Source organism: Mchenga conophoros, linkage group LG11 (assembly GCF_057382185.1).
Source record: "Mchenga conophoros isolate Kocher_MC1m ecotype Shallow Benthic linkage group LG11, M_conophoros_male_GT1.1, whole genome shotgun sequence".
In the NCBI taxonomy this organism is placed as follows: domain Eukaryota; kingdom Metazoa; phylum Chordata; class Actinopteri; order Cichliformes; family Cichlidae; genus Mchenga; species Mchenga conophoros.
Window position 1 is genome coordinate 30,635,220 of NC_140536.1, and position 11,486 is coordinate 30,646,705.

At 39.4% G+C, this 11,486-nt stretch overlaps 1 protein-coding gene across 3 annotated transcripts; it reads left to right on the forward strand.

Annotated features, from left to right (window-relative positions):
- The first annotated feature begins 3,220 nt into the window (after positions 1–3,220).
- LOC146564572 (C-type lectin lectoxin-Phi1-like) lies at positions 3,221–8,229 on the forward strand. Of its 3 annotated transcripts, none has more exons than XR_014894437.1 (9): positions 3,221–3,336; positions 4,611–4,688; positions 4,944–5,042; positions 5,425–5,511; positions 5,588–5,752; positions 5,914–6,077; positions 6,206–6,318; positions 6,435–6,633; positions 6,706–8,229. XR_014894437.1 is itself a non-coding variant. In XM_085292455.1 (9 exons), the coding sequence occupies exons 3-9, from the start codon at positions 4,643–4,645 to the stop codon at positions 6,550–6,552; spliced, it is 792 nt and encodes a 263-aa protein (XP_085148581.1). In that variant the 5' UTR covers positions 3,234–3,336; positions 3,617–3,691; positions 4,611–4,642; the 3' UTR covers positions 6,553–8,229. The 3 variants fall into 3 exon arrangements, 2 of the variants coding, with proteins under 2 accessions (XP_085148580.1, XP_085148581.1); XM_085292455.1 differs by adding an exon at positions 3,617–3,691 and having other exon boundaries at positions 3,234–3,336; positions 6,435–8,229; XM_085292454.1 differs by having other exon boundaries at positions 6,435–8,229.
- Positions 8,230–11,486: the final 3,257 nt, after the last annotated feature.

Consider the following 11,486-nt stretch of genomic DNA (forward strand, 5'->3'; position numbering starts at 1 on the left):
CTTGCTCAAGGATATTTGGAATGCAAACTGGGGGGAGGCAGGGATCGAACCACCAACCTTCTGATCAGCAGCTGACCTGCTCTACCTCCTGAGTGCTAGAGCACTCAGTTTTCACACGATAAAACTGAGTGCAATGATAGCCCTGGTTTTACTAAAAAACGAATCAGTCCTAGTATGGCATTTGTGTGGTGCAGAGAAAAACGTGTATACTTTATCTAAAGGGTGTTTTATTCTCCACACATCCACAAATCCTAAGTCTTCACAGATAGAATTGAGTGCCTTAGCTTGTGGTGAAAGAAGCAGAGGCTAGTGGGGGAACCTGTCAATAAGAGGATTCAGTATACAATTGAAATCTCCCCCCACTATAGAAATGTCAGAGTGCATCTCAGCAAAGTCTGTAAATACTGTGGTCATAAAAACAGACAGATGGGCGGGGGGGGGTAGTAAACATTCAATATAGAAACAACCGCACCTTATAATATTCCCTTGACTATAATGTTCCATGCTTGTCCATAAACACACTATATATTTGAAAAAGGGAGTTTTTTCCTCACAAGGATTGCCACCCATCTACTTCTTGAGGTAAATGAGTAAAAAAATACCTGTTCAAATCCACCTTGCTGTAATTTAAGGTGTTCTACGTCATCTAAATGTGGTTCTTTTAAAAGTGCAATATCAACGTGTTCTTTTTTCAAAAAAGGTGAGTATTTTTCTCCTTTTAATAGGATTATGGACCCCTCTTAGATTCCATGTACACAAATCCGGTAGTACCTAACATGTTGACATCATAGCAGTGTCCAAGCATCCTGCTACATAATTACTATGCGACATGAACTCTACAAAAAAGGTGGATGTCGAGGCAAGTAATAAGTTGCTGCTCTTTCTGTGGCTTTTCATCAGACTTTTCCCCATTGCTGGGTTTCAAAAACGGCAGTTTCAATTTTTGTGAATAAGATGCTCTCATGACTCATCAAGTGACACTACTGAACAACCATTTGGTGGCATGTAGTATGATGATGTCACCTGCTCAGATCACTTGGAATCCAGGTCAAGCAGGTACTAAAAAAGTACTTGGTGCCAGGTACTATGACCTAATGGAAAACCCTGAAAACCGTGGCGAACTGTGCCGAGTCGATCCGAATAGTTACTAGTGGAAAACACAAGCTTAACACTGAGACCAGGGGGAGACAGACAGGGAACATGGAACAGGGAGACAATAGTACTAAACAAGAAACGTGAAACACAGGGAAGGCACAGTGAGAGAAAACTAAAGTAAAACTAAAATATAACATAGTGAGAAAACAATTAAGAGAACCAAAACCACAAAGGACACTAAATCGAGGAATATTAATAAAACCCAAAATGACAGCACTTTAACATCAAAATTACACTTCAGAGATGCCAACTTTACAAGTCTTTTTTTGATAAATCTTACTTTTACAAGAAGGAAGAAATTCTAAGAGGCTATCAGAAGTTAATTAAACTTAATTATAGTTAATTGAACTGACACCAGCATTTAAGATCTAAAGTAGCACTTGGCTGTTTTCATTTGTGTTGCTGAAAGAGGTTTCTTAAGTCCAGTGCTGTTTGTATACTGAGTTTCTGTTCCCTGTATTGATGCTGGATAGTGTTTTACTTCAAATCAAAGAAGGCTGTTGTCTGAAGTATCAGTATTTTGGTATTTTTATGTTGTTATATATCTGTATTTGACCGTATTCTTAGCTTTACTGGGTTATATTAAAGCAAATGATTGGCACACCATGTCGATATGGATTGAAACCTGTGAGGAATGTTTCCTGAATCCTAAGACGATTTAAGGCAGTTCTCAGGGCAAAAAAGGATCCAACCTGGTATTAGCATCATAAAGTGCCTGGTAGGTGTATAAAAGAACACACAGTGTAAAGTTCAAACATGCTGTAGGACAACTTTTTTTTTTCAGCTAAAAGCAGAAGTTGTCAAAAGTGAAACATATGACAGAGTCAAAAACAACAGTCAAGAACTTCATATTATATTCATATCTGTGACTTTAACACTTTGTATTTCTCAGAATACCAAAAAGTTCAAAAGGCTTTGTCAGGGATCCTGGGTCATTGAGTCAGTATTTTCAGTTTTGCCTGTTTTCCTGTTTCATGTTTTGTTATGTTAGCCTCGGTCTGTTCCGTTCCACTTCCTGTGTGTGATTAGTCAGATTCAGTTCAGCTGTGTTCTCACCTGTCTCTCATCATCTGGCTGAGGACCATGGCCTCAGATTTGGAGGTGTTGATTCTCATTCTCACCACTTCAAATGAAGCCAACAGAACCACCTCATCTGCAAAAAGCAGAGATTCTGAGACCACCCAAGTGAAAGCCTTCCACCACTTGGCTACGCCTAGAAATTCTGTCCATAAAAATTATCAACAGTCCAAACAAAGTCCAATAACAAAACACAGCTTGGTTTTTGTCCTGTCTTTCTGCCCATCAACCATACCATTCATTGAAGGATGATGGCTGCCCCTTTATGAACTTGATACTGTTGGAGGTTTCTTTCTCTCAAAAGGGAGTTTTTCTTCCCCACTTCACCAAGTGCTTCCTCAAAGGGGGTTATTCAATTGTTGGGATTTTCTCTGTATTATTGTTGGGTTTCTACCAATATAAATACTAGACCTCCCGAAAGCCTCGGGAATTTAATAAAGTCTCAAATTATAAAGCAAGTTTAGTCTTTTATAGCTCCTAAAACTATATCATTAGGTTTATTTTTTTTTTGCTGGACATCTTGGGAAGAAAAAGGAACCTGTCCTCTGAACTGACAAAGTATGAGTTTATATGTTCACACTAGTTTCTCTTGTATATCTGAATGTTTTTCCCTCTCTAATGATCATCTGTCCAGATTTTCTTTCTGCTTTTCATGCAGTGCATGCTGGACCACCACCATTTGTGGAAATCATTTGAAAAAACACACTGACAAATTGTTGCATTAACAAGGAAAAGTGTATGTTTGTTTTGAGGTATTATCAAGAAAGGAACAGATGAAAACAGAAGTAAATGAGAACAAGTTGCAGACATTCCCAATGAGTTACTGCTGAATAAATATCCTGTCACACCAACGCTGTGAAAAAAAAAACTTCTCTGACCTTGCCTATCATCTATATCAGTAAAAAGCAGAAGTTGGACGAAAAGAGAGAAATGAAAGGCGTGGAAACAACTTTTTTTTTAATGATTCGCTTTAGTTTTAACACAGTGCTATTTTTTGGTGCACAAGTTATGAGAAGCTCAACAGAAAGACTTCAGCAATGGCAGAGCAGAAGTTTAACAACACACCATTCAATCTAAAACCTAAAAAGCAATACCAGTCAGAAGGTAAGCTAAGCTTTTCAAATACGTGCATCAGCAAAAGATATTTTCAAACTCACGCTGTAGATCATGTAGATGAACATCACAATTAATAATTATAGGAGATGTTTTACTGTACAAAGTATATGACTGCTGACACCAACATCTTTGTGTTTTTATCATTTCAAGCAATGTTTTTTCTTTTAATGTTTTTTGTCTGCATTATTAATAAATGTAAATAAAAACTACCTAAACCAAGACAAGTAAGAGGATGAGATACTAAAAGTGCTTCGGTATTTACACTCAGTAGCACAGGAACAGAGCAGGAGGGAAAAGCAAGAGAAAGAAAGAGAGCCAGGGACAACAACATCACATTAGAAAGGTATAGTAATCATCCACAACTATTTTCAGTTGCAGATGATAAAGGATTCAGAAAGATTATTCATGCAGGCCCATACGACAGAGAATATGCATCTTCTTTTTATTTTCATATTTTAATTTATATTTAATTGTGTTGTGGTTTGCAGTGTTTTGTGTTGTTTCACTTTAAATTTGTAAAAGGAAAAAGCTGAAAATTTAAATAGTTAAAAATTGAAATGTGAATAGTTGGTTTTTGTATTACCGGTATATGATTTATTTATTACATTTTATGTGGAGTGAATAAAAATAAGTATATTTACGTTGGCCCCTACAGACAAAGCACGTACAAACTCCTAAACACGTAAAAACTCAGAAGCACATAAAAACTGGTGTGGAGGGTTGTAACAATGGTGTCTTCATTTGATCTCTTACCTCTGTTTGCGAACTGAAGTGGGTGAAGTGTGGTTTGCAAGCAGGACATACTGTGGCATGTTCTAAAACATGTTATTATAACAGGTCGTAGAGCAAGTTAATCGGTAGTCTTTGAGGCTGCTAATGTTGGTTTGTTTAGGCAGTGGGACGAATGTGGCTGACTTCAGGCATGGAGGGATGCAGGACTGGGACAGCGAAGCGTTAAAGATCTTCGTGAAGAACCCAGCCAGCTGATCTGTGCATTCTTTTAAAAAGAGCTTAAATATATTTAAGAAACTTAATTCTGTCAACATATTTGCTGAATTCTGTTTTGTGCATTGAAAATAATCAAAAGATACTTTGGAAAACTGTGGTTACTTAGTTAGTTTGGCATTAATTAGTTACTAACTACCCTTTAACCGACAAAACAAATCAGATTAACTAACCTTTCTTAACCAGGCATTTCTTTTTTACCTGCCATTTAAACAGTCTTTGTCTTCTGTTACAACATTGTCATTCAATTCTTTCAGTTAAAACAAAGGAAAACAGCGTGTTTGAAGAAATGAACATGAAAAATAAAGAAACTAAACAAACTTCTGACACAAATGGTGAGTTATACAAAGCAAATGCAAAACCACTACTTTTACTACAAGGCATCATGCAAAGTACTAACCAGCCTGTCTTACAAACTGGAAGGGTAGAAAATTTGGTGCCTCATAATCTGCAAATGACAGTGACCTCAACAGAAAAACAATAGCAGCAGTCACTTTAACTAACAAACTAGACTTGACATCCACCAAATTATTCACATTGACTACCTTTTTTTTCTTGCCATGAAATCATTCTTTGTCTTCTGCTACAAGGTTACCCTTTAAGTCTTTCAGTACGAAGGCAGGAAGAAAATTTATATGAAGAAATGAACGTGAAAAACAAAGGAACTAAACAACCATCTGACACAAATGGTGAGTTATACAAAGACAATACAAAACTGCTACTTTTACGACAGGAACTGATATGAAACTTGCTTAGAAACTGGAAGTGTGCTGTTGGCATTTTCCTTACAAGAGCTTAATGACAACATCCTCTCAAATCACATTTTGATATGTACAGGATTCACTGTTATTGAAGTTTGATCCATAATATGGGCTTCACCTTGGTTTTGCCTCTGAACTTTTTCAAACAGATTTTTCTGTTTTTCCCTAGACAATAACAAAAAAGTTCATTAATTAGAATGGTTTTATGATTATAAAAAGCCAATTGATGATTTTAAGTTGACACAAGCAATTTAGAATCTTAAAAGTAAGAATTAGTTTGATTGCTATAATAAGTATTTATTTCTCCTAGATAAGCAGTGTGCATGTATAAAATCTTGTACATCAGTAACCATTTGCTGGGGTATTCTGTTACTGATCATGGCCCTTCGCATCTATTGTGAGTATAACTTTTAAAATTAGTTCATCTGCAATGTGTGTGTAAAGCCAAAGAAGTGTTACGTTTTGTTTTTCAGTTACCACATTGTTAATTCATAAGAACAAAGACTTATTGAGGAGTCAACTCAACTGGACAAACACCTCCACTGCCTTTGAAACACAGATCAGAGACCTCATTGCAGAAAACCAGAACCTAACAGAACAAATAAAACTCATGAAGATGGAGCTCAGTCTTGGTCCAGGTCAGTGCAGTGTTGATGCCTACTGTCCCAAAGAAAATAACAGTAGGCTCCAAATCTATCAGCTACAAAAATAGGTCATGTCAAATAAATGTGCACTGATGATCTTTATTAATTGATTTTTACTTTTTTTTTTTTTTTTTTTTTACTTTTTTTACTTGCAGAAAAGGTTTGCAACACTTGTCGGGAGGGCTGGCTCCACTTTGAGTCAAACTGCTATGCAATTAATGATGCTGAACTTGGTGAGAAGAAAACCTGGGAAGAAGCTCGAGAAAACTGCAAAGAAAAGATTTCCAATTTGGTTGTTGTAATTAATGCAACAGAAAAGGTAATAAGAAATGTGGCTCATTAGCAAAAATGTATTTAACAAAAATACATTTTCTTTTGATCACACTCTGTGTTGCAGTACCTTAAGCAAAGTAGTTGAGTATTTCTGATAACTTTCTCTTTCATCAGAAATATATCAGTGACAAAAGCTGGAAGAGTTCAGGAGAAAATGGATACTGGATTGGTCTGAGAGCTGAAGGTGGGAAATGGACATGGGTGGATGGAAGTTATCTGACTGATAAGTAAGAGAAACTTTGAGTCAATAACAATTTAATAATATTTTTCCAAATCTGGGATATATCAATTTTGTTTTATACCAATAATTATCAGCTTTAATCAAACTTGTTTTTTTCCTCAGCTCCTGGATTCAGCAGCCTCCTTCTGATGGTCTCTGTGTAATTTCTGTCCAAAACGAAGGATTTAAATCAGCGAACTGTGACCAGAAGAAACAATGGATTTGTAAAAAGAGACTCTAAGTATTTGAATTACCGCAGATAGACTTCAGAAGACTTTTGTAATCTGTAAATATAATTGCATATTTGCAAATAGCTCACTTGGCAATCCGGTGGAAAGTCGACTCCCTTCGTTATTCCCTTCTGGGCCGCCCTTTCACCCTCTATTCACTAGAGGTCCAATATCTATGAGCAAATGGCTCAAGGCTGTTTTGATAACATGACGAAAGCATGCTAAGAGGGCCTTGTGACTGATCAGCAGATATCATGAGCTGACAAGGGCAGGAAATATGTCTTTTAAACCAATACTTTACATTGACTGGCATACATGCATTACAGTTATACATGCATGGTTTTACTACTGACTTCAGTCATCATGATAATTCATATTTCAGTCTGCAAACAGATTCATCTTTAGAAAAATGCTTTTTGCCATTGTGGTTTACAAAAGATTTACAATTGTTTTAAAACATCAATTGTTTCAGAGGCTGGATCAGAGGCTAATTTTTCCCACAGAGATCATAACAACTGCTCGGCAACCAGACCTCGTCCTTTGGTCTAACTCCCAAAAACATGCGTACGTCATTGAACTGACGGTACCACGGGAGGGAGCAATTCAGGAAGCATTTGAACGTAAGAAGCTGTGGTATGCCAACTTGGCAGCTGAGGCAGAGGACAGAGGCTGGAAGATCAAGGTGCGCCTGGTGGAAGTGGGGTGCAGGGCTTTGTTGCCAGTACAACAGCAAAACTGCTTAGAGAGATTGGGTTCAGAGGACAGGCACAACGGCAGGCTATAAGAGAATTAGCTAAAACTGCTGAGAGGACCAGTCACTGGCTATGGCAAAAAGGGCTGACATCACTTGGGCAGCTAAGGCAGTCAGCTAACCGCTCTTCTCCCCTCTGCTCTTCTTCCCTTTTTCTGGGAGGCAGTGGGGAGGTAGAGCGTACAGCCCGATCCAGCAGGGAGGTGTAGGCAGCCAGATCAGGCGCCCCCCTTCTGGCTCTCCTCTCTGCTCTTTCCTGTCTTGTCCCTTTTGTCTTACTTCTCTCTATCACCTTTTCTATCCATTTAAAGAAGTGAGGCTCTGTCAGGGTTATATTTTGTGATTGTCATTTGTACTTAGAAATATATAATCATTTATGCTTAGAGGTATAAAATCGCTTGCATATTGATAAAATGTCTCATCCTTAGTAGGTCTTTAAGACTGTGTACCATGAGATGAGAGTACGTTCACTCCTTTTCCAGAGTTTTCTGGCATAGCACACACATCCTAAGGTCACGACAGAGGTCGTATCTTCTCTTTCTCGTATATGGTATGGCAAACACAACTGTATCTGTTTACCTATAAGAGCCTTTTGTTTAGGTGAACTGCTGGACTCCCTGGTCCAGCTATCTGGGGAGTCATTCACAGGGTCACATTTTGACACACGCACACACACACACACACACACACACATACATACACACACCCATGTACACACATACACCCACATACATACACATACACACGCATACCTACAAATACACACAGACTGGTACTATTTGTTTACACACATGCCTGTTTAAGCTGTCATATGTTAATGAAACTGCATATTCATGTAACCACAATAAATAGCGGTGCTACGGAGGTGCTGACCGAGAGTGACGGGGTTCAAGCGGCAGGAACAGCGCTCGGTCTCGGTCACCTCCCTCGTGCACGAGATCACACAAAGAGCTCTGGTGTCTTGTGTGTTGTTTTTGCCACTGCAGTAGATTGTCTCAGTTCTTCCAGCAATAGGTTTGTGCCTAGATAAACCTAACAGGCTCTATAAAGGCTAAAGAGAGATAAGTATTATTTCTCAGTTGCAGTGAATCAATAGAAGAAAATAAACAGTAGAAAACTAAACAGAAGAATGAAGAAGAGAATAACAATTTAACATAAACCATTGACACACACTGGGGCCTGATCAACCCTGGCAGGGCCTCCTTGGATGAGGGTGTCTAGTGATAATGGCTGAAACACCTGATGAATCCAAGGTCCACTACTGGCGATGTGTCCCAAATTTTAATATGATAATGTAGATCAGATCTCTAATCCCTAAACCTAACAGCGTTGCACAAATTATAAGTCATGCCTCTGCTAGTTTCGCTTTCTGATAGAAATAAAGATTATCGTTAAAGGTTCAGTGTGTGGCAGGTAGGAATTGGACTCAAAAATACAGGAAAAGGGAAAAAAGGAACAAACTGAAAAGCAGCTTCACTGATGAACACAAACCAAGTACAAAATAATGAAGGTCAAACACAGATACCAAAAACTGTCACTCTATCAAGGACCCCATCAAAGTTGGAGGAATACAGAATGCACACAGCAAAAGGGAAACATGACAAGTTACGACTGAGATAATATTTACACCGAGATGATAATGAGGCAAAAGGCAAAGGGTAGGGGGACAGCTGACACTAATCACAGATAATGAGACAGGAAGTAGAACCAAAACCAAAGACATACGAACTTGACACAGTGACAGATGATAGCAAACACCGAGATAAAAGTGGATTGACAGGTAATTCACTTATCAACTATGCAATCAGGGAACTAAAGGCACAGATCACAAAACCAATCATAAGTCAAAACATAACACCCAAACCAGAAGTCTAAATAATAGAGAATATAGAACCAAACATACAAGATCCGGGTGGTTAGCACTGTTGCCTCACAGCAAGAAGGTCCTGAGTTCGAGACAAATTTCTTTAATATCAAAGAATGCTGTCAATGTGATTTTAAAGAAATTCAGAGTGTTCTGTCATTGTGCTGTTTATTATTGCTGGCACCAGAAAACCGCCACTGAATAAATCCTGGATTTTTATACACTTCAAATTCTGCAAATAAGTGTCCTCACCAGAAAAACTATAGCATCGGTTATTTAGTATCTTTAAACCACCATAATAGATTTGATTTATTAACTTTTCATTAACCAGGCTGTTTTGTTTCTTGGCCTGAAAAAACTATGTGTCTTCTGTTGGAAGGATGTAAACATGTTTTTTATATAGTTGCACATAAAAGAAATATGTTACATTTATTTAAATATAATAATTTAATGTCATGGTCTTGGGTCATTAGACCCAGCTTTTGTGTTTCATTTTGGTATAATTTTATGTTTTGTTTTACTTCTTATTTTGTATTACTTCTTATGGTTTGGGGCTTGTGTTTTATTATTTCTACCTGTGTGTCTCTCTCTTGTGCTCTGTTCGTGTCCCTGAGTTTGTGTTGCAAAACTGTCTGTGAGTTTCCGGTTTTAATTTGAAGGTTTGTGTCTTGTTGTGTCTAATTAGGTTCAGCTGTGTTCCCCTCTGGTGTGTCATTCCCTCGTTACCTTGTGTGTATTTATAGTGTGTGCCTGCCTGTGTTCCTTGTTGGTTCATCTGTGTTATTTGGTAATCTCTGCAGCTCTCTGCTCCTCTTTCTGCGTTCCATCCCCTGTGTAACCTCCTTATGTTTTCCCCTGCATGTGATTCTGTGAGTTATGGTTTCAGGTTTTGTTTGTTTGTCATTAGTTTTTCCCAGTTCAGGGGCCTGTTCTTCGTACCGCGCTAAGTGAGTTAGCTGGATGAGATTGTTGACGATTTCGCGTGATCCTGGATCGTTCGGTTCCCCGAAGCCCATCCGGGACTTGCTGTCATAGCAACAGAGCCGTAAGCGTAAACCTGCTGGGGAGCAGGTTTACTTTATGTAAACAGGATTAGATCGCGGCCACGCAGGTATGCCCGCGTCATTCATACGAAAGCAACAGCGATATTCCACCACTGTTTCACCATAAATAAATAACATCACTGTAACCAAAGATAATGCAGCACTTGATCCTTTTATTGATGTCACACAGATACATACAGGTCAGTCCCCAAAAAAAGGGAAATGTACCAGTAATCACGCCATGTCATGTAGGTGACCACGCCAGATGCAACACACATGCCAGAGTGGGAATAGCACATTACGTCGTGTAATCACGATGACAGCCCACGGCTATAAAAGCGAAGGTGGAAGTGGGAAGTCTGTCGCAGCCATGTCCTGTCCGTTTGTACGCGAGCCACCCATTGCGGAAGGTGCAAGAGTGATAAGGAGAGTGTTCAGAATCCAACGTATATTGTGGGATAGACAGGATCCTTTAGCACAGCGCGACAGTGTGCTCATAGAGAGATACCGATTTTCCCGTGAGGGTATCATCTACCTAACCACCCTGCTGGATCCCCATGTTAAGAGTACCACTCACCGTAGTCGGGCATTAACAACTGCACAGACTGTGTGCATTGCCTTGCGTTTCTTTGCGAGTGGCACGTTCCTGTACGCGTGTGGAGACGCAGAGAACGTTGGCAAAAGTGCCGTCTGCCGGGCCATTCGCAAAGTGTACCTGGCACTCAAGCATTACCTGGGTGTGTTTGTGGTTTTTCCAAGCCACGTAAGACCACAGGTCGTCAAACAGGGCTTTTTTGCCATTGCAGGTACAGTAAATTGTATAGTGTATGTGATGCAATCATGACCTATGGCGGTAACTGTAGCTCGAGCGTCCGCAGGCTTCCCGAATGTGATTGGTGCCATAGACTGCACACACATTGCGATCCAGGCCCCCCCAGGCCCCAATGAAGGGGACTTTGTCAACCGAAAGGGGGGCCACAGTATAAATGTGCAGGTGAGTAATACTGACATTCCAGATGGCAATATATAATGGGAGACGTGTGTTCACACATAATACAATCCCCCAGATGGTGTGTGACTCCATGTGCCACATCACAAATGTGGAAGCTAAATGGCCCGGATCAGTGCATGACGCACAGATCTTCAGAGAGTCAGGGTTATGCACATCATTTGAGCGTGGTAAGTAAGGGAGGCTTATATTGATACTACATACACCTTTCGGGCCTGACATAACAGCAGTTCCCCACTACACAGGGGCCTACGATGGGATCCTCCTCGGGGACAGAG

Excerpts from the sequence above, each read along its gene's own strand:
- LOC146564572 (XM_085292454.1), top strand. The coding sequence starts at position 3,270 with ATGGCAGAGCAGAAGTTTAACAACACACCATTCAATCTAAAACCTAAA. Across the intron at positions 5,043-5,424 it reads ACAACCATCTGACACAAATG|ATAAGCAGTGTGCATGTATA; the intron begins GTGAGTTATACA and ends TATTTCTCCTAG. Across the intron at positions 6,078-6,205 it reads TAATTAATGCAACAGAAAAG|AAATATATCAGTGACAAAAG; the intron begins GTAATAAGAAAT and ends CTCTTTCATCAG.